Source organism: Thalassophryne amazonica, chromosome 14 (assembly GCF_902500255.1).
Source record: "Thalassophryne amazonica chromosome 14, fThaAma1.1, whole genome shotgun sequence".
Classification (NCBI taxonomy): domain Eukaryota; kingdom Metazoa; phylum Chordata; class Actinopteri; order Batrachoidiformes; family Batrachoididae; genus Thalassophryne; species Thalassophryne amazonica.
In genome coordinates, this window is record NC_047116.1 from 63,365,919 (window position 1) to 63,392,003 (window position 26,085).

The following is a 26,085-nucleotide window of genomic DNA, read 5'->3' on the forward strand; positions in this document are numbered from 1 at the left end:
AGCTGATGGCTCTGTGGATACGAGACCGTCGTGTGCTCTTTCTCTGGATATCACAAGACCTGGACATCAGCCATTTTCCGGCAGATTTCACTTTTAACAAGAGATTTTGTCATGGAAAGCCGCGCTGAGGCTTCGCGCATCACGACCGATTCGCTGATGAAGCGAGACAAAGGAATACCTCCATTTCGGAGTGTTAGAGGACAAGTTGGGACATGTCTATCTCGGCTTTCAGTGCTTACCAGTCGAGTGAGTATAAAAGAACTTGTGGAGAGCTGGACATGTCCCAACTTGTCCTCTGATGGCTGATGTCCAGGTTAAAGTCCTTATTCTCTGTGAAGCCCGTAAAACTTTCACTGAAAGCCAGATAAATTTTTCGAATGGTTTCTAGGTGCCAGTCTCTAACAGCTTCTGAAAAAATTCTGATGGAAAAAAAGTCCTTTTCATTCCGCCATTTCCAGACAATGAAAATCCGACGAGGGGGCGGGACCACTCCTTCCAGAAGGCGTGCTCACAGGCGAATGACGTCACCGACAGGCGTGGAAAAACTCACGCATGCGCACGAGGGTTCAAGCATGTCTGACGTAAAAACATATGAATGAAATCCATATATTTTTTGAAAAAATAAAAAGGTACAATACTTTATGGACTGACCTCGTATTATCTGGGTTTTTAGATGTTGATATTGTGTTTGTTTTATGTAAACATGCGAGAAGCTCAGGTTTGTTTCTCCGTTATTTTCAATAGGAATCGCTGTGAGCCGTGATCACTTCCTATTCATGTCATTCTGGTGGAAGTGAAGTTTGCTTTTTAACACCCTGATTATTGTTCTTTATAGCACTGTTTGTCCAGTTTGTTCCAGAGTATGTATAAAATGTCTGAAATTCAGTGTGTGTTTATTAAATTCCATGCAGGTTAAACATAGCAGACACAGATTATTTGGAATATTTGTTTTAACAATTTTTCAGCGTCTCATGCATGCAGTCTCTTTTGAACATGATGAAAAGTATAAAAAATTACATTTGAGTACTACAATGTTCATTTGCAATAGTTGTCATGTAGATTCTCTATGTTGTTTTGACTACAGCCACTCTCTGGCGTGAAAGGGATTATGGGATATCTCAATAGTGCGAATGATTTTGCTGTTCACACTGAAGACCATTTGTGCCTTGTCTGAGGAAAATAAATCAATAAAAGCAGAATTTGGAAGCAGTTACAGCACAAACAGCCTGAAACCTGTGTGGCTGTGCATTATCATTGCGTTTTGGCCTTTGTTCAAGATTTCATGAAAGATTTCATGTGACCTTACCACATCAATTGCCAGCAGCTTATTGAAGGGGTGGGGCGGGGGGGGTATCATGTCTTTTGTCTTTTTGTGTAATGATTTATTATTTTTACTCCGACCCTCACACAGAGTGCAGAATGATTTTAAAAACAGTTTGGGGCTGGTGATGGAGCATTCACGCTGTACCAGCCATTCCTTTGATCTCCAGTAACTCTGCTGGAAGGATCTTTTCAGGTGAAATAGATGCACCTCTTCGCTCAGCCTTATTTTCTGCTCTGTTTGCCACCTGCCGTCTGTGTTGACATGATAAGGATTACTAGTGTCGACTTGACTCAGTCATATCTCTCAATCATTGCCACATTAGAGCCTCTTGGATAAAAATCCACACATATTATAACTGTGGAAGCACAATTACCATTTTGGCTGGGATGACACTAATGCTCTCCGGTGTCCATCTGCCAATTCAATGCATCTCCGTGGATGGGCATGCGCACGTGGCACCTCATCTGAATAATTCATAGGGTCGTAAAGATGACTTCAAGACAGAGGGAAGCGTAATTCACCTCCATATCCCATTCTGTTTCATCAACAGGCTCAGTCAGCAAGGCTCAAACAGAGCAAATCCCCTGAGTAGGACAACCAGAGAACAGATCACGTTAAATCATTGACCCAGTCACTTTTCACATATCACAAGCCCACTGGGATTTGCAGTCATTTAATGCACACAACATACTAAATACTTTTTGTTGTTGTTGGTGTTAGGGAATATGAGAGCTCTAATTTTTGCTTTCATGTGCATTCAAGCAGCAGTTGTTTGAATTCCATGGTGAAGATGCACTCTTGTTTGATATCCAGGCCTTTTTGATTATTTAGTTTTACATATGGGAAATCTGGATTCTGTTTTATTTCCATTTCAATCGGGAAGAGTTTTGTCACGATGCTTGCACCGGCTTTTTCAACTTGTGGTTGTACGGTGTTGTTCTGGGGTGCAGGTTTTGCTGTTTCTTTCATGCAAAATGAAAAAAAAAAAATCATTGGGGAACACTTTCAGGGTTCCCATGGGGGTACAAAACAGAAACGAGTCACATATCACTGTGGTATGGAATACATTATCCTCAAAGAAGCCTGCAGAAATTTGAAGGCAGGTTTCTGCAGGCTGTGAAACACAGTGGAGTAGACTGCTGGAGGGAGCAACCAGTGCAACCAGTTAACAGAAGTTTGGCATATGCTAATAGCATGAGGAGGAGGAGAAAGCTTTGCTTTACTTTGTGTCTGAAATTATAATAGCTCTAGATAGAAGACTAAAACATCAAACAGCTTTTATTTGTAGCTGGTGAGCAGTCCGTGCATCAATATGGTTCATATGGAAATAGGCTAGGGGTGGGCAATCGTGTGCCATGAAGGGCTGAGACAATGCAGGTTCCCCTTTCTACCAATCCTCCCATGCAGGTGATTTCATTGATGATCAGGAGTTTATGTTCAGGGGAGACACTCATCATTGGTTGCAAAGAAAATGTGTACTGTCTTGACCATCGTTGCCCACCCCTGAAATAGGCTGTCATGGACACACAATGAAATTCAGAACACAGGAAGGCAGTCCAAAGGGCAACAGTGTCTGTGAGGGCAGCAGCAAAAATGCACAGTTAGCAATCATTCCAAGTAGATTAATCAGGAAATGGCAGGCTAGACTCTGGAAACTCAAGGCGGCAGCATGGGTCAGCAACTGGAGCTCAAACAAGGAGAGGTAACATAAGAATGCAGATATAGAAACAAGAGTCTGGCACTGGAGTGAAGGAATGTGGATGGTTATGCAGTGTGTCACTCAATTAACCAGGAAATACACATGAAACTGGAAAGAGACAGGGAGTACACCCAATGAAGTAGACAAGGAGTAACTGTCAGAATAAAAGCTTGTGGAGTACAGCCACTTGGATGAGATTTCACCAGGAAATACAATATAAAGGTAAAACCTTAGACATTGATTGGCGATAATGCTGGAAAAACACTAACCAAGAGAGAAGAAAACAAACACCTGAGATGTTAACATGACAGATATGTGATTGGTGTTTGGATCAGGTGATGATTAAGTGATGTTGAGTCCATACGACATGTTTCCAATATAAATTAAAATAATTCAGTATAGTGTAATTTGCCTCTGTTCAAGAGTTGTGTTTAGTATTTGGTACTTGAAGTGCAAGGCAGGTCATAGAAACTGAAATTTGTGTGAATGAGGGAGGGATCTCTGGATTTTACTTGACAAAATTGAAAACTCTGTTGGAATTTATGGAAAAGTGCTTACATGGCTAAAATCTTATCTACCAGTTCAGTTGCAATTTGGTTTTTGCAACAGTATTACTCTCTATGGTGAATCAGTGGTCTCCAAAAGTTTGGACACCATTGATAATTTTCATGATTTTCCTTTATAAATCATTGGTTGTCTGGATCAGAAATTTCAGTTAAATATATCATATAGCAGACAAACACAGTGATATTTGAGAAGTGAAATGAAGTTTCTAGCATTAACAGAAAGTGTGCAATAATTATTTAAACAAAATTAGGCAGGTGCATACATTTGGAAACCCTTGTCATTTTATTAATTTGAATACATTTAGCACTAATTATGGGAACACAAAATTGGTTTGGTAAGCACATTGACCCTTGACCTACTTACAGAGGTGAATCCATTGATGAGAAAGGGTATTTAAGGTGGCCATTTGCAAATATTTCTCCTCTTTGCATCTCTTCTAGTGAGTGGCAACATGAGAGCCTCTAAACAACTCTCAAATAACCTGAAAACAAAGATTGCTGAACATCATGGTTTAAGGGAAGGATACATAAAGCAATCTCAGAGATTTCATCTGTCAATTTCCACTGGGACGAACATAGTGAGGAAATGGAAGACCACAGACACAGTACTAGTTAAGACCTGAAGTGGCAGGCCAAGAAAAATCTTAGATAAGCTGAAGCGAAGGATGGTGAGAACAGTCATAGTCAACCCACAGACCTGCTCCAGCGACCTACAACATGATCTTGCAGCAGATAGTGTTTTTGTACATTGCTCAACTATACAGTGCACTTTGCACAAAGACATGCTGTATGATGCTGTAATGCAGAGGAAGCTGAGTACACACCACAAACAGAGTCGCTTGAGGTATGCAAAAGCACATTTGGACAACCCTGCTTCATTTTGGAATAAGGTGCTGTGGACTGATGAAACTAAAATTGAGTTATTTGGACATAACAAGGGGCAGTATGCATGGCTGAAAAGGGACACAGCATTCCAAGAAAAACACTTTTGCTACCAACAGTAAAAATTGGAGGTGGTTTCATCATGGGGCTGTCTGGCCAGTGCAGGTACTGGGAATCTTGTTAAAGATGAGGGTCACATGGATTCCAGTCAATATCAGCAGATTCTTGAGAACAATGTTCATGAATCACTGACAGAGTTGAAGTTGCGCCGGGGCTGGATCTTTCAACAAGACAACGACCCTAAACATTGCTCAAAATCTACTAATGAATTCATAAGTAATTTAACTGACCGAGATTATGTATAAATGGGATGTCGATTTTTGTCTTTGCTGTTGCCTGTGGCCTTTTTCAGTTTGATTTGTTTGTTTGTTTTATTGTTCACTTATTTGTTTTTCAATGTTTTTTAGTATTGTAAAGCACTTTGACTTTTCACATGTGAAAGTGTTAAGTTGTTATAAATCACTCTTCTTCTCATCATTATTATTATTATTATTATTATTATTATTATTATTATAACTAATTAATTAACTTTTTAATTAACTAATTAATTAATTAATAAATTATTATAGTTAGTTAATTAATTAATTAACTAACTACAATAACTACTAACTAGTGCATCTCAGGATGTATCATTTAGTTAGAGTAGTAGTATTAAACACCTTTTGGAGTATATTTTGGAGCTGATGAGATTGTGTGTTTGTTTATTGCATTGGTGCATATTATTGATCTTCAAGTGATTTATTTTATGCACACAGCAGCTCAGAAACAATATGTGGCAGTCACTTGATACTTACACCATAAGTACTCCCCAGAGAAGTAGATGAACTGATTAAATTTTAGAAGCATTTAAGGCATATATGTGCATGGCAGTTAAGATTTTTTTTGTATCCTCATAACACAATAATTAATTAGTAATGCATGGCGGACACTTGATACATACAGCATACATATTCCTTGTGGTGCAGATGAGCTGATTGAATCTTAGGGCCCTTTCACACATAGTACAAATCAGGGCGAATCACAGCAAAAGAGCTCATATGTGTGAACCACGAAAACATCAAGTCAACGTCGGCAGGGACACGTGGTTGGGCAGGTGTGAACGAACACAGTGCAACCAGCAGGAGCATGTGTAACCACATCATGCAGCTCTTGTGAAAAATAAATAACTACATGCCACCCACGGGATTCAAACCTGCAATTTACAAAAGCTCTGATTGCCACCCAGAACCTTTACTACTGCGCTACCATTGCTGTCCTATAAAAGGTGCAGAAAACCCTGAAATCAACATGGAGATGTATTTTAAAAAAAATAAAACCACACACCATAAAAAAAAAACATTGCATTTTGTTGAATCCCTCTTATAGTGCAGCAGATAAGAGAATATTTAGAGCGGAATCCTGCGAATGGTGATAAATGCATCAAATTCGGCAGAAATAGTCCTCAGACATTCCTCTTTTGAAAAAAAGATTGGCCACTTGAATTTTCAGTTGGAGTTCAGGTAGAGGTCAATTGGAAAAATTACACAGAAGTCAAAATTAAAAGATGCTCCAGTCATATTGAAACCTATGTCACATTATTTGCTTGATCATAAAGATTCCAAAAAGGTATGGTTTGGATGGTCTGTAACTGAATTCTATGGAGTTATGGGATAAAAACAGCAAGAATGGTGACAAAGGTCAGGGTCGGTTTGTACAGGAGTTAAAAGTTAAAGATGCTCCAATTTTGGTAAAAAGTGATGCAAATTACTAGTTGACTTAACATGGTTTTAAAAAGGAATAGTTTGGACCATGTATCATCCTTACTTATCACGTTACGGGGTAACATATGTCACATGTCATAGAATTCAATAGACGTAGAGCTTGTTTGACCTTTATTTTGGAGACCAAGCATTCAACACTGTCAAAACTATTCCATTTATTAATCCTATTCGCTCAACCAAGTTCATGCCCGTCCAAACACGGTACGTGTTCCCCAGCCATGACATCCAGAACCAGAGATCTCAACAGCTGCGGCTGTGGGTGGCCATGCCCCCTGTCAATTCAGCACACGCACGTCACTCTGTTCCTGTGTTATGTGATCACTTCTTTTTCATTATTTTTACTGCTATTTAGTTCCCCCTCCCCCCATCTGCAACACATCCTCCACATGTGTTGCAGAAGTGGGGGGGGCACATGTGATTCATATGCAACACGTGTTGTTGGGGGAGCCGAAACTCTGGCACACCATATGTGAATTGTTGTTTTGCAATGCCACACTCATGGGGGCAGTTAGACAAATTTCACAGCAAGCTCGAAAGTGATCATCTTTTCACTGTTTGGCCACACATTTTCCAAGTGCCAAGCAAGTGGTGTTAGATGTTCATGTGTGTCACCTGGAATTTGGCCAACACCTGCCACGAGATGGTTCGATGGGCTCTCACAGGGCACTCTCTGTCTTTCAGCCACTGGTGTGCGCAAATAGTTGTAGCAACAGGTGTATGAGGCGTTGGAGGCAGCTCGGACTTTACACGTATTGCATACGATTCCTGCTTTGTGCACATTTCAGGTACATTTGTACTATGTGTGAAGGGGCCCTTATGGTTGTTTGGTGCATATATTTGTATATTAATGCGAATGACGTAATTGCTTTCTAACAATTATTTGTTGAGAAAGCATTATTGTACGGACTTTGCATTCAGTATGTATATAAGATGGTGACAAAAATATAACACATAAGAGAATATGTTAATTCGGTTGCTCTGTTGCAAGCCCTACAAAACCAGGGTGCACCAACATAGTGATAGATAAAACTATTCATTTTGGATTGAGGTGTCCCTTTGCTCTGTATGTGTTTGTGCATCTCTGTGTTTAACAGTTGGATGTACTGGACAGACTGGGAGGAGGATGAAGTGAATGACAGCATAGGTCGGATAGAAAAAGCCTGGATGGATGGATCCAATCGTCACATTTTTGTCACTTCCAACATGTTGTGGCCCAATGGTTTGACACTAGACCACAGCACCAGCACCATGTACTGGTGCGATGCTTACTACGATCACATCGAGAAGATTCTCCTCAATGGAACTGGTAGAATGGTGAGTTTCCACATGGCATGTCACATTGAATATCAAAATTGTGAAGGAACTCGTTTGTGGCAATCAGGCTACTTTAGATGAACTTCCAGTGGACATGGAGGTAAGATAGCAGGTAGTGTCAATGTGAATTTAATGGATTTAAGATTTAAAAGTCCAGAAGTCAAAACAACAGAATCCATCTTCACCTACAGGATGATTCCATCTGTTTTGATCTTAAACCCAATATAATGTTTTCATACAAAATACACTACAAACAACTATTTGCTATATATGTGTAATATATGTAATATAGGTACAGTAATATATGTTAAAAATGATTTATTGGGTCAGTTTATTCTTATATTGAAAAAAAACTTTCTGATAATTACAATTTGAATGAAATAAGCAATCCAGTATCATGGGCACACTAACTCTTTGATTCTGGTGGTTTTTTATGTTTATTGGAGTAAAAAGCTTTATAATGTACCTCCCTTGGCCATACAGTACTTGGTGCCATTAACACAGACCTTCATATTTAGCTGCATTGTAATCACATTGGAAGGTGAACTGAGGTCATGTCCAGGAGAGTGTGCTGATGCTGTGTGCTGCCCCATTGACCTGCACACAGAAGCACAATGAGCCCTGAATAACAACCACCCAGGTTGATGTGGAGTCCATCTATATTTCTTAAAAATATCTATCTGTCAGCCCCGTGGCATTTGGTCAATTCAGTAGTCTTGTTCAGTTTTTTGGGTCCTCAGCAATGAGGTGCCTGCATACTGGATTGTGTTTCAGAAATCACACCACATTACTATAACATTGGAGCTGACACTCTCTCACAATATGGGTGCAAGTAGTGTTTCAGCAACATGTCTTAAGTAGTTGGAGATTAGTTTGCACTGCACTCTCAACATGATTACAATGTAAATTAAAATGACAGTTCCTTCTCAGAGTGCAATGGCAGCTACAGTAAGGTGTACATGATTTTGCCTGTCAGTTTTAAATCCAAAAATTCTAAGCATGACATATGGAAAGAAAAAAAAAAGTTCTCTTGTTTCCTATGTTTGAGATCATAAAGTTAATTTTAATGGCATATGGCATACAGCTGCAAGGAAAGGTTTTCTTCCTTTCAGTTTTATGTCTTGAAAATTGTTGCTTGTAACATACACTGAACTCAAGCAACAAAATAGTTCATGATCTGATCAATTATGTTTGATTTTGAGGTTTGAAAGATTGCTCATCCAACACAGAAGTTGTGAATCATTACTTTGGTAATATGATTTTGCTGACTGTCTATATTTTTTAATTATTATTATTTTAACCAGGGTTCTAGCTATAACCATTTTAGTGCCAGGTAAGCTACGTGATTGTGACTCACAACCAGGGGTGCAGGGGCCACCGGCGGCGGTCAAAGGGGCAGAGCCACCTAAAGCTATAGAGTTTTATACCTCTAAAATGTTATTGGTAAGCCATATTTTAACCAATTTTGAGTGGTTTTAGATGCATTGAAAGCAAGAATAATAGACAAAAAAAAAGACATTTATGTTGGAATATTTGTAATACCAAATTTCTTTTAAAAATGTTTCTCTCAAAATCTAAGTTAATAAAATAAATAATGTTGAAAAGGTTAAAAACACATTAATATTTAATGGGCATATAGCATTTGTTATTTGTATGCATATAGTTTTTTTTGCTTCCTTTAAGCCAGAGCGGAGAGCAACGCTGTGCATTTCCATTCTGATCTGCTTTCAGCTCTGAAAGCAGCTGACTGCTGATGTCTCTGCTGTTTGCATGAGACAATGAGAAATATATGTCTTATTTCTTTAATTATTTGCTTGAAATTGCAAAATAAAACAAAAGTACAATATAAGACTGAAATACGATCAAATTGGAACATTTTTCAGCAAGATTTCAGTTCATTTTTGTAAAATCCGTGCTGGGTGGAAGAGGAAATCTGAACCCGTTGCAGTACTGCGCGGTATCGCCCGGTGTCGCCCACCATAACTAGAACCCTGATTATTACACAGGTCAACACAATTTTTCTTGCATGGAGTCTTTCAATGGATTTTGGGTCATTTGGGGGCGCTGAATCTGAATCTGGCATTAGCTTTTGCCAATCACATCACATTTTTGACAAACGAAAAAATATTTCTTGTATCAAGCATTGAAGCAAAAGCAACAGTCTCTCACACCTCTTTGGCGCCATAAATTATATTACGGCTCTTGATCACGTTTCACAAATCTGGTTTAAAAACTATGCTTTTGAAGCTGCTGTTGTGTAATTCATCAATACGGCACATGCAGATTGCAAAAAAAAAAAACATAATGTGATAGAGGCAATCTGAGCTCAGATTTGGCTTCAGCACCCAAAATTACTCTTAATCAGTTCTCAAAGTCCATGCAATATATATATATATATATATATATATATATATATATATCCATCCATCCATTTTCTTCCGCTTTATCCAGAGTCGGGTCACAGGGGCAGCAGCTCAAGCAAAGCCACCCAGACGTCCCAATCCACACACACCTCCCCCAGCTCCTCTGGAGGAACCCCAAGGCGTTCCCAAGCCAGCCAAGAGATGTAGTCCCTCCAGTGTGTCCTAGGTCTTCCCCGGGGCCTCCTCCCAATGGGACGTGCCCGGAACACCTCTCCAGCGAGGCGTCCAGGGGGCATCTGGAAAAAATGCCCGAGCCACCTCAACTGACTCCTTTCGACGTGGAGGAGCAACGGCTCGACTCCGAGCTCCTCCCGAGTGACCGAGCTCCTCACCCTATCTCTAAGGGAGCGCCCAGCCACCCTGCGGAGGAAACTCATCTCGGCCGCTTGTACTCGCGATCTCTTTCTTTCGGTCATGAGCCAAATCTCATGACCATAGGTGAGGATCGGAACGTAGATCGATCGGTAAATCGAGAGCTTTGCCCCCCTACTCAGCTTCCTCTTCACCACGACGGTCCGATACAGCGACCACATCACTGCAGATGCTGCACCGATCCTTCTATCGATCTCACGCTCCATCTGTCCCTCACTCGTGAACAAGACCCTGAGATACTTAAACTCCTCCACTTGAGGCAAGAACACTCCACCGACCTGAAGAGGGCAAAGCACTTTTTTCCGGTTGAGAACCATGGCCTCGGATTTGGAGGTGCTGATCTTCATCCCGGATGCTTCACACTCGGCTGCAAACCACCCCAGTGCATGCTGAACGTCCTGATTTGACGAAGCCAACAGAACCACATCGTCCGCAAACAGCAGAGACGAGATTCTGTGGTTCCCAAACCAGACCCCCTCTACACCCTGGCTGCGCCTAGAAATTCTGTCCATAAAAATAATGAACAGAGCCGGTGACAAAGGGCAGCCCTGGCGGAGGCCAACGTGCACTGGAAACAGGTTTGACTTACTACCGGCAATGCGAACCAAACTCCTGCTGCGGTCATACAGGGACCGGATAACCCTTAGCAAAGGACCCCGTACTCCCGGAGCACTCCCTACAGGGTGCCCCGAGGGAAATGGTCGAACGCCTTCTCCAGATCGACAAAACACATGTGGACTGGTTGGGCGAACTCCCATGAACCCTCGAGCACCCGATGGAGCGTGTAGAGCTGGTTCAGTGTGCCGCAACCAGGATGAAAACCACACTGCTCCTCCTGAATCTGAGGTTCGACCATCGGTCGAATTCTCCTCTCCAGTACTCTGGAATAGACCTTACCGGGGAGGCTGAGGAGTGTGATCCCCCTATAGTAGCAAAACACACCCTCCGGTCCCCCTTCTTAAACAAAGGGACCACCACCCCGGTCTGCCAATCCAGAGGCACTGTCCCTGATCGCCACGTGATGTTGCAGAGGCATGTCAGCCAAGACAGTCCCACAACATCCAGAGACCCAAGGCACTCAGGACGGATTTCATCCACCCCAGTAGCCTTGCCACCGAGGAGCTTTCTAACCACCTCGGTGACTTCGGCCTGGGCAATGGATGAGTCCGCCTTTGAGTCCCCAGTCTCCGCTTCCTCTTCGGAAGACATGACAATGGGATTGAGGAGATCCTCGAAGTACTCCTTCCACCACCCGACAACATCCCCAGTCAGGGTCAACAGCTCCCCACCTGCACAGTGCTGGTGGAGAGCTGCTTCTGCCACCTGAGGCGTCGGACGGTTTGCCAGAATCTCTTCGAGGCCAACCGATAGTCCTCCTCCATAGCCTCCCCGAACTCCTCCCAGACCCGAGTTTTTGCCTCTGCGACTGCACGGGCTGCGGCACACTTCACCTGCCGGTACCTGTCAGCTGCCTTTGGGGTCCCACCTACCAACAAAGATAAATAGGACTCCTTCTTCAGCTTGACGGCATCCCTTACTTCCGGTGTCCACCACCGGGGTTCGGGGATTGCCGCCGCGACAGGCACCAGAGACCTTTCAACCACAGCTACGAGCAGCCGCATCAACAATGGAGGAGGAGAACATGGTCCACTCGGACTCCATGTCTCCAACCTCCCCCGGGATCTGGGAGAAGCTCTCCTGGAGGTAGGAGTTGAAGACCTCACTGACAGAGGGTTCCACCAGTTGTTCCCAGCAGACCCTCGCGATACATTTGCTCCCCCTCTAGCTGCCACCTTATCGTGGTGGGGTAGTTTGCGTATCAGGATGATCCTAGGAGCTATGTTGTCGGGGGCTTTGTGCTCCCTGTAGGGTCTCCCAAGGCAAACAGGTCCTAGGTGATGGGTCAGACTAAGGGCAGTTCAGAACCTCCATGACCAGTAAAAAATCAAGGACCGAGACGTCGCCCGGTATGGCGGAGCTGGGGTCCCATCCTGGAGCCAGGCCTGGGGTTGGGGCTCGCGCGCAAGCGCCTGGTGGTCGGGCCTTAGTCTATGGGGCCTGGCCGAGCTCAGCCCGAAAGAGCGACGGGTGCCCGCCCTCCTGTGGGTTCACCACCTGCAGAGGGGGCCATGAGGGTTGGGTGCAGAGAGGATTGGGTGGCGGTTGAGGGCGGGTGGCCCGGCGGCCGGGTCCATGCTCACAGCCCCTGGCTGTTGGGATGTGGAATGTCACCTTGCTAGGGGGGAAGGAGCCTGAGCTTGTGCGCGAGGTTGAGAGATACCGACTAGAGTTGGTCGGGCTCACCTCCATGCACAGCTTGGGCTCTGGTACCCAACTCCTGGAGAGGGGCTGGACGCTATATATATATATATATATATATATATATATGGCAGTGTTGTAATTATTGTTGTTATGAACAGAATTTTAATTTAGACAAAACAGTCATTTCTATAGCTCATGTTAAATGCACTGTGGATGAAATACTGAATATTATATGCAGAGAATCTATGGTATCCTGTCCAGAAGGAGTCATAGACTGTCATCCACTTATGGAATGTGGAAATAAGCACCGGCCCAATGGGCCTCAGGGTCTACATATATTGGACTTACTTTTAGTGAATTAATTTAGAGCACATACCTCCATTATTGTAATAATGGCCCATCATTACTACCTCCATCATTTGCTAGAGGAATGGTTTTAAATTTATAGTCCTTTATGCAGGATATGTATAGTCCTTTGCAATGTCATAAAGCCTATTGCTGAAATACTAGGAAAGGGACAAAAAGGAAAGAAAGAGATCAAATAAGACAATTTGAAAGTTTATTCAAGTCTGTCCCAACTCAAGGATGGTCTCTTTTCAAGGTTGGATCAAAAATCCTTCTCTAATTTTTGAGAAGGGAGGTTTTGTTTGTGCGTGTGTGTGTGTGTGTGTGTGTGTGTATGTGTGTGTGTGTGTGTGCGTGCGTGTGTGCGTGTGTTTGCGTGCGTCCGTGCGTGCGTGTGTGCGTGTGTGTTTCACACACCAGCAGAAGCAATCATATAGCTTTGGCCTCTGTTGGTTGGTGGAAGTAATAATGCTCTTTTTCAGTGCCAGCTCAGTGTTACATAATGATTTCTGGATCCCAAACGGATGTTGATTTATTTCTATATTTGCTGCAATGTTAGTCTGCAAATCAGCAAATGAAACATGCTCGTCTTTCCACACAACTGCCAACAAGACGTCCCTTCATCCCCAACTGCTCCTGTCAACTGTGGTTGCACTGGCAAATTAAGCTAATGAATTATTTGCAAAATACTATTTAATCAATGCCAGGATTCTAGCAAACATTATTATAAGCAGAATGTGTGTGTGTGAATAAATTTGAGCAAAGAAATTGAATCACATTCATCATATGCTGTGATAATATTACTAAGTCCATATTTAAACATAATTTAAGATGATTAATTTTCTTTTCTAATGGTGTCTCCTTATTATGCTGTGTGCTTTTGCTTCGTGTTGCAGGTGGTGTACAATGGGAAAGAGCTGAACCATCCATTTGGTATCTCTCACTACAATAATTTCATCTTTTGGACAGAGTACATGAATGCTTCAGTCTTCCAGTTGGACTTGTCCACTGGTGACATCACGCTGCTACGGAGCGAGAGACCACCACTTTTTGGCCTGCGTGTCTATGATGCACAGAGTCAGCAAGGTCGACTGCTTCCATTTCATTTAGCCTCACTGAAATATAGCATAGGGCAAATCAAAGCTCTCTGTCCTGTGTGCACTCAGACATTTGTCTTTCATATAACTCAAGAACATTTTTGTACAGACCAGCAAGTTTGTCTAGATACAATTTGGTGTCACATTTTAGGGTGCGATCCAATGACCTGATCAGCAGTGACAGTGATTTTACAGCCAACGTGGTCTGCACTTTGAGCTTACAAATGGTTGTCAGGGGTAGCGGTTTGAGCACATCTGTAGCAAATGATGATGGATTCATGCTGTTAGAAAGCTGAAAAGATGAACAGATAGGAGAAACGTATAGCAGATATAAAACACATGGCCGACTGTGGTAAAGTGCACAAACATCACACCAGGCATCACCATTTTTTTTATTATCTGTCTGCTGTCTGCCTGTGTGTTCATTCACCACTTTCTGCACATTTGCTGGAAAACTGCATTGATCAACTTGAAATTTTCAGGATATGTTCAGGACAGTTTGACATCAAAACCAATCGTAAGGGCAAAGTCACTGGAAATATTTTGTTGATTTATATTTATCTTTAGAGCGTGATCACTTCTGCTCTATGAGTTTGTCTTCCACTCAGCACAAAGCAGTGCACAGTGCAACCAGGCATCATCAGCACATTCTATCTGATCCAGTTGTGGTTTTCATGCCCAATTCAATTCAATTTTCAATCAATTTTTTTTTTTTTATATAGCATCAAATCACAACAAACAGTTGCCCCAAGGCGCTTTATATTGTAAGGCAAGGCCATACAATAATTATGTAAAACCCCAACGGTCAAAACGACCCCCTGTGAGCAAGCACTTGGATACAGTGGGAAGGAAAAACTCCCTTTTAACAGGAAGAAACCTGTTAAACCAGCAAGTTACAGGACTCTAATTTCCTTCAAGGAAGATGCAGTGTCACAATGACAACAGTTAATGTTAATTCAACCAATTTCTGTAAATTCTATAGGACCTAACATTTTTTTTTTCTAATTGCTGCAACATTTCTGCAAATTTGATGAATTATCCGTTGATTCCAATTTGCTTCACCATAGCTCCCCTGCGCAAGATATTCAACCACTCACTTCCTTGTTTCCATTTGTAATGAAACACAGACATTTGACAGAAATGTTTACTACCAGATATTTCTGCTAAAGATAGGGGTAAACAATTTTGCACCATGTGTAATGTTGTGGTGGAACATACTGTCTGCTTACATGCTCTGACAGGTTGGAATGGATCCATTAAATTGGTAGAAGACCTCTCAGTTGAGTCCACTCTTTAACTAGCAATATGCAGTTGTTAGCATATTCCAGATGATGGATGATGATCTGAGTAGTGTATTTAATGACATGCCAAAAACATACCTATGATCAATGAGTGGGATACATCCAACCGCTTTGTGCCCTATGGCATAGTTTTTACTCAGATTAGCACTGTTTAAATAGCAAAAATCATTTGGGCACAAGCCACATAAAGTTGGCCAATGCACTGTAGACCATGGCCCATAGCCAACATCTCTGATTGTTCCACAGACATCCTATGTATGTTAGCTACCTCAGTTCCAACAACCCCGTTTGGTTCTTTGGGTTACATGGTCAACAGCTAATGCTGCTGGAAGCATTTTTTGTCCTGCTGTATATACCTATACAGACTTTTTAAATTGTTAGGCAGTCTGAATGCAAGCTCAGAAAGTCAAACATCAATGTGAGTGGAAGCTCTTATTGAAGCTTTGATTGCTTATGAGCACCTTCTGCTGTACATAGTACATGATTCTTAAACCCCAGTCACACAGCACTAACAAAGGACACCAAAGGCAAAACAAAACAAGAAATCTGGACTTACATTGAATGTCAGAGACATCACTTAACTGTAGCTGGTGCGTCCTTAGAATTTTCAAACTGTTGAAAAATGTGAATGAAACCCGACGACAACTTCAATTCATCCATATTCCATTTTGCTTTCTGTCTTGACAGTTCCTCATCATTTGCGTACTGTAAAATAAAATAGTTGAGAATACTTCAAATTTTCAGGCAACAGTCTGCACTAAGACTTTTATGTTGTGCCGATGATGAACTATATACTATAACATATATTTCATCGGCACAACATAAAAGTCTTAAGCCCAGGTTACACATAGATGGTTTTGTCGGCGAGTAGTACGTAGACCGAAGTTCGCGGTAGTTCCGGCTGTTTTTGCGGTGGAAAGGGGTGGAGCGTGCGCAGCGGGTCTCCTCCTCACTCTTTCCCCCAAAAAACTCTGTCATAATTGTGTTTAGAAGCCAGTCACCATTTGCTTTATTATACATTTGTGTAGTTAATTAATAAAATATTCTCTACAGACGATTCGCTCGCCCACACGTAAAAAAAAAGAACGAAATAAAGAAACTCCGCTTCCTGCTGCTGCTGTTTGCAGCGGGGCTCCTCCTCGCTCTTTCCCCCAAAAAACTCTGTCATAATTGTGTTTAGAAGCCAGTCACCATTTGCTTTATTATACATCTGTGTAGCTAATAAGCAAAATAATCTCCAGGACGATTCGCGCACGCACGCACGTAAAATAAAAATAAAAAGAAACTCCGCTCCACGCTGCTGTGGTGCTGCTGCTCGCTCCAAAAACTCTGTCATGATTGTAAAATAAAGGACAAAAGAGACATAAGTCCTGCTCACAGGCTGCTACCAGATACAGGACATGTTCACATCTTCAAACTCCAGACATCTCCACGTCACTACATATTCAGTCCCTGATTGGTCATCGTGGCACGACGAGAACTGCGGCACTACAGGAAGCGGCAGGATGAAACTGCGATTAAAAAGTATCAAACACCGTTGTTCGCGTTGTCGCTGTTGTCACAGGAGGTCTCCGGGAGCGCTCCCGGAATTATTTGACATGTTGAATAATTTTTTTCGACGATTCCCGGTAAAGCCGGAACTAAGCCACGCCCCTTAGTGCCGGCGTTAACAACGGCGTGTGATCCTTAAGACGGTCAAAAACTCTTCCGGGACGCTTCCGGGAGCGCTTACCATCTGTGTGTAAACAGGGCTTTAGTGCAGACTGTTGCCTGCAAATTTGAAGTATTCTCAACTATTTTTTTTACAGTGATATCTGAATGGATCAATAACTAAAGATCCAATGAGCTGATCATGACTTGTCCATGTGTGGGATGAAAAGCAATGTTGTCATAAAGAAACAATAGCAGCAAGAACGTTTACTTTAACTATTACGCATGCCATTTGTGGCTGGAACATGCATGTGCAAATGGCTGTTCCAGCCATATCTAAAATGAACTGTCAGTGATTTGTCACCATTTGCTGTTTCCCACATGATCATCCCCAAAAGATACATCCTCCATGTCAGCGGCAGTGCCCACTGCTGGACCTCTGGATCCAAACGTTCGCTTCATTTTTCTTTTGTTAGTTTTGTTGTTTGTTTCATTCTTTTATGCGCTCTTGATTCACAGGTTTTATGGTGATGGGAGAATTTCAGGACCATTCATCCACCTTTTCTGAATGATTTGTGACTTTGCAACTTTTTACCTTCATTCAGCTATCATGGGGTGCTGTGTGATTGGGCCCTTAGCAAGCCTGGTATGGGTTTTACAGCACATCCAGAAAGTATTCACTGTGCTTCACTTTTTCCACATTTTGTTATGTTACATTACAAAATTATACACACAATACCCAATAATGACAATGTGAAAAAAGTTTTGTTGAAATTTTTGAAAATTTATTATAAATAAAAACAAACAAAAAAAAATCACATAGTTCATTCATATTTACAGAATGTGGACAAGCAAGCATCAGTAGTATTGCTGCATTCCCATGATAGTGTTTTATGTTAAAGAACATGCACACCATTCATTTGGAGCTGTGCCATGCATAGATGTCTGTTAATGTATACACATCAGAGTTTTCATAGCATGCCGAGAGTATTTGCAGGACTTTTCTCCTCTCTTCATGTCACTGAATAGATTAATTGGCTGTCCAGTGCTCTGAGTATTACTGATTGGCTCTTACAAAACCAAAGGCTTTATCTCATTGGTTCAGGCACTGCCTTTGTGTCTGTGTTAAATGAAAGTGACAAAGGTTTCTTGGGCTTACGTTATATGTGACACTATTCCCCCCCATTTGGAAAACATTTGGTTTTGTCTTGAAAGACAAATTAGTCCTCTAAGAAAGATAAAAATGTCAAATGTTCCTAATCATTCATTTGACATTCCAACATATGGTGTTCGTCTCACATACGGTATCTTGCTAAGACAGAAAATGAGTTTTATAACAAGGAAATTATTATGTTTTTGGAGAATATGAAGTGACCCTTGAACCTCAGCTGCTCATTCAAGCAAACAGAACCCCACTAACACTTCAGTTGGGATTTAGAAAAAGTCGATTAAACTGAACAAGACACCTTATTTGGGATCTGTATCTGCAGGTGACAATGCATGCAGGGTGAATTATGGGGGCTGCGGTACCCTCTGCCTTGCCATCCCAGGAGGCAGAGTCTGTGCCTGCGCTGACAACCAGTTTCTGGAGAAGAACAATGTCACCTGTGCAGGTAGGAGGGCATAATGAATCAAACAGTAGCTATATGCCGTGGCTCAGCTTGTCCCAGAATGCTGTAATCCTATCTTCACCCTATGGAACAAAGATTCAAAAAAAACATACATATTAGAATCCAAACCTTCCAATAAAGTAGAGATACAAGCATGACACCAGCTTTGTGCCACAGAACAAATATCCATCATCTGCTTCTTTCATTTGTGTGGCAGAAATTTTGTGTTGGATACTTATATTCAATGCGTGTGATTGCAATGCCATCACAGCAATGCAGCAGGTCCTAATCACTGACGATGCAGCACTTTGTAAGCAGATTATTTTACATATGCTATATTGTATTGCTGTTGGGTTTGTCCTTCTGTTTTTTTTGTTTTGTTTTTTTTGGGGGGGTTTTTTTTTTGCCTATGAGCTACAGAAGAGCCTCATTCTTGTTACAATGACATTCCACTCCTTGCAGCAAAATGTCCCAGGAGCAGCATGGTGTCCTGGACACTGTCATGCATGAAGTGGCGGAGGAGGATGTACATGGACACAGCTATTTTCCAACAACCAGACCCATGATTTTATTGTGAGATTTGGATACTAACCAGTGACCTAAGGTGACTGGATATCTTTGGTACTAGGTCACATTGGAAGATCCTTGGTACCTCTTGACCGAATTTGTGTCAGATGAAGGGTTATGTTGGGCAGTAAAATGAGGAGTATCACTTGGCTTATGAGGGCATGTGGTGCATTTCTCTGGGTTTGATCCAGCATGCACATGTGCTCAGGGTTGTTGACCCCAGGAACTGGGAAAGGCCAAGGGGACACTCATGCTTCACCTGACTGTGAAAGATAGATGGCTACTTTCAAAAAGTGGCGTTGGACCAGTTTTCTGCATGAATGGTCGCCATCCGGGAGGCAAGGTGGTCCCATAGTGTGGTGGATGTGGCAACTGCCAGTTCAGGCCCTCAGACCTGACATAACCTGACTACTTCCAGAGGGTGCTCCTATTTTCTTTGTCTCATTCTTTGTGGTGGTGACTCCAATTCTGTTTCAACAATACATCATCCACCTCTACCTCACTGGAATTGGAATTATTGAAATATGTTTTTTATGACTCTCATATGGCAGAAGGTGCACTTATACACTGCAGTACTTGGCAATAGATTTGCGTGTCATCTGTGTATGTCTGTAGGAATGGATGCAAATGCATAGTGTGCGTGTGTCGGTGTGTATGCCGGTGTGTGCCTGCCTGTGTTTACACTCCTGTGTATACACATTACATATGCATGTCACGTTGTCGTTTGTCATATGCCTCATGATGAAATATGACACAGTTCGCATTGAATGAGTTTGATCATGTGCAGATTCAGTTACATCATACACACTGAGGTAATGCAGTACCTAATGCACACACAGATGCTGACAGTTCATTGCAGCTGGTGACAACCTTGCCATTAATATGCAAATAATTGTAGTTTCTAAACTTTTTTTGAATAATACTGAAACTCCACAATCATTCTTCAACTGTCACAACATCATTGTGATGTAGACAATTACGTGTGACACGCAACCACAGTGATCCAGGTTTTTCTGTTGCACATGTGAGAGAAGCTACAGATTGGTGAGAGGTTGTTTTTGTCTCATTACCCATAATTCATAGAAAGTAAAACCATTTTTTTTCCCACCTTGTTTCTCCAAGAACACTCCACTGGTAGTTCAGAGCCACAGCGATGTAAAAGCGATGAGTTCCAGTGCCGCAATCATCGCTGCATACGGGCCTTGTGGAAGTGCGATGGAGACGATGACTGTCTGGACAGAAGTGATGAGGAGACCCACATCTGCTGTGCGTATCTTAAAATGAATGTGAATTCCCTCACCCTGCATGTAAAAACTGACATTTGTAACTATTATGTTGGCAGACATCTTCATCTTTGCTCAGGGAAGAGTAATTACTAAGTTGTAAGCATTTTTCATTTAAAAAAAGGCACACCGTTGGAAACAGTGCATTAACATGGTGGTCTGAGGCTTTACATGAAATACAGCACACACAGAATTCTGTTATTCAGACTTTTAGAAGTGCTGTATGATTTTATGATTTTATTTTCTTAATGTTTGTATTGTTTTACTTTCAATAATTAATGTCAGACAGACTGGCGTCCTGTCCTGGGTGTACCCCGCCTCGCGCTCTATGACTGCTGGGATAGGCTCCAGCCCCCCGCGACCCTTAATTGGACTAAGCGGTTGAAGATGAGTGTGTGTGTGTGTGTGTGTGTGTGTGTGTGTGTGTGTGTGTGTGTGTGTGTGTGTGTGTGTGTGTGTGTAATTAATGCCATGCTAAAGCACACTTCGATACAGCAGGTGGTGGTATCTTCATATAAAGCTGATTTGGGATCCGTTGATGAACACAAAGAAGGAATTTTACTATTTTAACTTAACTGTTAAGTTTATTTTCAGACTGGCTGACACTGTAACCAGTGTGAGTTTAAGAATATGATTCATGATGGATTTAACATCATCTTTTACATAGTGGATAATATGAGCATTATGGAATTTGTATTCTGTGATCTGTGAGCATTTTGTTTGTTTGTTTGTTGTGTGGTTATTTGGCTTCATGAATCATCAGTATGAAGCATGTTTTAATTTGCTATGGACACACATACAGAGTCAAAGAACCATACATATTATATCTGCACTATAATATCCAAGTGGCCCCTGTGTGTGTATGCGTGTGTATTGCTTGGAGAAACTGGGGAAAGCTGACATTTGCTGTTTGGTATGCTTATGTATGTTGGGTCAAGGGTGAATGCTGCGAAAACAGAAAGCTGATAGGACTATTTTTTGAGAAATTAGCAATATTAGCTAACAACAGTGAAAAATGGACATTGTGCTGCAATGCACCATGGAAGTTTGGGATGTAAATGTTCTCATTGTGTTGCATATTAGTTTAACAGTGTTGTCAGTGTTATTGATTTATTGTATTTTAATAGTTCAATTGGTTCAGTCAGTTTAGTTAAGTGTCATGTTGCCATTACCGTGACTGAAAACTGGACTGCATTTGATGTATTTCGCCATGTCTGTTTTTGTGTTTAAAAAAAGGAAACACCTGTTTGCATAATAATGCAGAAATCACACAAAAAAAGCTCTGCATGCAGGAGTGCATGTGTGTGCATGTAACGTTGATCATGTAACGTTGATGGCACCAAAACGAAACACTGATATGACTAATGTTTTTGGAGAAACAATGGATATTAGTTAACAACACTGAACAATGGACGTTACTAAACTACATATTGGACTCACACGCCATTCCAGCAGGGGCGATAAATCATCTTGCATGTGTGCATTATTTAATTAGTAAGTCTAATAGTAAGTCCCTTCGGCTGCTCCCTTGTTTGCACTTGGGGTCGCCACAGCAAATCCAAGGTGGATCTGCATGTTGAATTGGCACAGGTTTTACGTCAGATGCCCTTCCTGAGGCAACTCCACATTACATGGAGAAATGTGGCAGGGGTGGGATTTGAACCCGGAACCTTCTGAACTGAAACGAAGCGCATTAACCACTTGGCCACCAAACCTGCTATTTAGTAAGTCGAATGTAAGTACATAATATAACTGTAAATATGTTGAAATTGCTTGGACCACACAGGGAACTAAAAACACTTATTTCCATTGCGGTCCATTTAAAAATCTAATGACAAAATAGAAGTAATGATAAAATAAATAAAATAATAATAATAATAATAATAATAATAATAATAATAATAATATTAATAATGATAATTAATAGTGTTTATATGATAAGAAGAGCCTAAACAATTCATATATACATTAAGACAGTAAATTAACAGTAACAAAATTACATAATAATTTGCCCCTTCTCCTGACACGAGAAAGGGTGAAGGCAAGTCTCTCGTGCCTCAGAACCAGATGCTTTGGGTAGATGGAACTCATCAGCCAAGGAAGGCACTTCATCTAGGACAGGGGTGGCCAAGTTCGGTCCTCGAGAGCCACATTCCTGACACTCGTAGTTGTCTCCCTGCTCCAACGCACCTGAATCCAATGAAAGACTCGTTAGCAGACTTTTAATGAGCCTTTCATTGGATGCAGGTGTGTTGGAGCAGGGAGACAACTAAGAGTGTCAGGAATGTGGCTCTCGAGGACCGAACTTGACCACCCCTGATCTAGGAGAAGGAAAGTCTGATTTCAAACCTCTGCTGCGTTGGGCCCATATCCAGTCTTTTACAAGGCTTTCAGGAGTAAACCTTGAGGTACAATCTGGATTTGGAGTCCCTAAGGTGGTCTGTTCCTGAATTTCAGCACTTTCTCAGCAACTCCTGCAATGCTGCCATTGTCAAACTGCATTGGCTACTGTCTTTCCTTTGGACCACAGTGACAGCATGGAGAGGGGGGACCTCCACTGGACAGCGCTCTCCAGCGGCTTCGCAAGATGCTGGCACAACACCAGAAGTGGCATTTTTATAAACTCATTTGTTTGGTGAAGGAAACAAGTGCCAGGGGTCACTTCTGATGGTAGGAGGGATCATCATATCTCATTAGACAGCTAACCCCCACCTCAAGCTGGGCAGCCCCCAGCCAGTAAGGTGCTGTCTCGCCATGGCCTGCTTGCTCTACTGGGTGCATGAAGCTTAGAGCAAACCTCAAAAGGCAGGCCACAAATTCTGCAGGCCTTAGACAAATCCCATCAGCACAGTGTCGATTTTGCTGTGAAGAACACCCTGGTCATGTGCATTGAGCCAACTGGCAGTGAGAGAATCCTAGCTCTCCGGCTTTCAACATCTTTAGGCCCAGCCACCAGTCAGTGCATACACTACAACCCTATACTCCAACCCAGAAGAAAAAGACCAGTTCTACGAGTCCCTAGACAAAGTGATATCTGGGATTCCCAGCTCAGAAGGCCTCTACCTACTTGGATACTTCAATGCCAGAGTGAGTGCTGATCACAAGGCCTGGCCTACCTGCCTAGGTGTCTACAGAAGGGGCAAGATCAATGACAACGGCCAATGACTAATGGAGCTGTGGCTGCTATCATGATCTATGCATAACCAACACCTTCTTCAAATGGAAGGATATCCACCAGATGTCTTGCCAGTAGTCACCACCACTGGCACCAGTTGGATCTAGTTATTACCAGCCATGCAGACCTTGTCAGCATTGTCCTTACCCACAGCTACCATAGTGCAGACTGTGATATGGATCACTCCCTCAAACAAATAGATAAAATGAAAATGATAAAAAAAACAAACAAACTGGACACAACACTATTGTCTCCCACAGATGAATGGATATGAGGAGGGAGGACTCACATGCCATTCCAAGTCATTATACAAACTTTGTTTAATTTATTACCATCCTTTAAAAATGTTACCTACCTATTTTAGAAGCACTACCAATCTAGAGCTCATGGATTTCCACAGACAACATGCAACATGCTAGTGTGTGTGTGTGCATGTGTGTGTGTGTGTGTGTGTGTGTGTGTGTGTGTGTATATATATATATATATATATATAGAGAGAGAGAGAGAGAGAGAGAGAGAGAGAGAGAGAGAGAGAGAGAGAGAGAGAGAGAGAGAGAGAGAGATCTCCCTCTCACTCCTAACCCGGTGAGGGTGTGTGTGTGGGTGTGTGCGTTCCTCAAGCTTGGGTCCTCTAGCATGCCTCTGGCATTTTGAGGGTTCCGCCCAGTACCTTAGCTGTTCCTAGGACTGCACTCTTCTGGACAGAGCCCTCTGATGTTGTGCCTGGAATCCACTGGTTGCCACTCTTCCAATTTGGGGGTTACAGCTCTTAGTGCTCCTATTACCACAACAACCACTTTCAACTTTACCTTCTGCATCTGCTCCAGTTGCTACTTCAGCTCTTGGTATTTCTTTATTTTTTCATGCTCCTTCGTTCTGATGTTGCTGTCAGCTGGGACTGCCACACTGTGCTTTTCTTTCCCTTGTCAACCACCATGTCTGGTTGGTTGGCCAGCACCTGCTTGTCTGTCTGGAATTTGAACTTCCACAGGACCCCTTTTGTTCTCAACCACCTTTGGTGACATCTCCCATCAGGACTTGAGGACTTCTAATCTGTGTGCAGCACAGAAGAAAAAGAAGAGCCTTTATTGTCATTCTACATATATACAACAAAATTTGTTCTCTGCATTTAACCCATCGTAATTACTGTTATGCTGCGTTCAAACCGGGCACGACGTGAGCGACAGCAGCGACAGGTTGCCATGTAATCCCTATGGAACGACACGTTTTGGCGCCAAGTCACGCAGTGCGATGCGATGGACGTGAATGAAGCGACGCGAGTGAAGCGATTTTGAGCGATTGGCGTGTTTGTGGCGCGATATTGCGTTGCATCACGTCGCGTTGCCCTACTCTCCAAGTTGAAAAATCTGAACTTTTTCGTCTCGTCGCGCCGCGATGACCAATCAGGGACTGAATATGTAGTGACGTGGAGATGTCTGGAGTTTGACTGAAGATGTGAACATGTCCTGTATCTGGTAGCAGCCTGTGAGCAGGACTTATGTCTCTTTTGTCCTTTATTTCACAATTATGACAGAGATTTTGGAGCGAGCAGCAGCACCACAGCAGCGGGGAGCGGAGTTTCTTTTTCCTTTCATTTACGTGTGCACGCGAGCAAATCATCTGTGGAGAATATTTTATTAATTAACTACACAGATGTATAATAAAACAAATGGTGACTGGTTTCTAAACACAATTATGATAGAGTTTTTTTGGGGGGAAGAGCGAGGTGCAGCCCAGAAGCAAGCAGCAGAGTTTTTTTTTTTTTTTATTGTTTACATGTGCGCGTGTGAACGGGACAGGAGGTCCTCAAACTGGGTCCCGCAGAGGCGGAAGGGCCGCTCAAAGCGGCCGTCATCCAGATGCAGCTCCTGCAGCAAATCATGATACTCCCTGTATTGGGAGCTTTCCACAACAACTCGCTCCGTGTGATCAAGGTCCGTCATGTTAACTTGACTCACAACCGGAGCCGGTGAGCGGAATGGAAGCTCCTCCTATTTGATGACGCATCGGGGCGAATTTTCGCAGCAAAAGCAGAGTGACACACCGGGCGAAGGAGGCGCGTCCATCGCCGCGCGTCCATCGCCACGCAACCCCCACAAATTTGTAGCGTCTGATCGCGCCCGGTGTGAACGCGGAATTAGACACAATCCAACCACTTAGAGCAGTGGGCAACCACAGTCTGGCACCTGGGAACCAACTCCTGTAGAGATGTTGCCTTGGTCAAGGGCAGAGAAAGGAGCAGACCCTAAATTAGCATGTTTTTGATTGTGGGAGGAAATCAGAGTACCTGGAGGAAACCTACACATGCAAACTCCACACAGAAAGGGTGGAAAGCAATCCCATGACTTTCTTGCTGTGACACATCAGTGTTAACCACTAAGCCACCATACTGCCA

General features: G+C 42.5%; 1 protein-coding gene across 1 annotated transcript in view; it reads left to right on the top strand.

Moving 5' to 3' along the window:
* lrp1bb (low density lipoprotein receptor-related protein 1Bb) overlaps positions 1-26,085 on the top strand; it is a 1,555,752-nt gene that overhangs the window by 661,083 nt on the left and 868,584 nt on the right. Inside the window, exons 13-16 of the mRNA XM_034186395.1 lie at positions 7,386-7,605; positions 13,904-14,093; positions 18,546-18,668; positions 20,355-20,498. Coding sequence (XP_034042286.1) covers positions 7,386-7,605; positions 13,904-14,093; positions 18,546-18,668; positions 20,355-20,498 — 677 coding nt within the window. The remainder of the gene's footprint in view (positions 1-7,385; positions 7,606-13,903; positions 14,094-18,545; positions 18,669-20,354; positions 20,499-26,085) is intronic.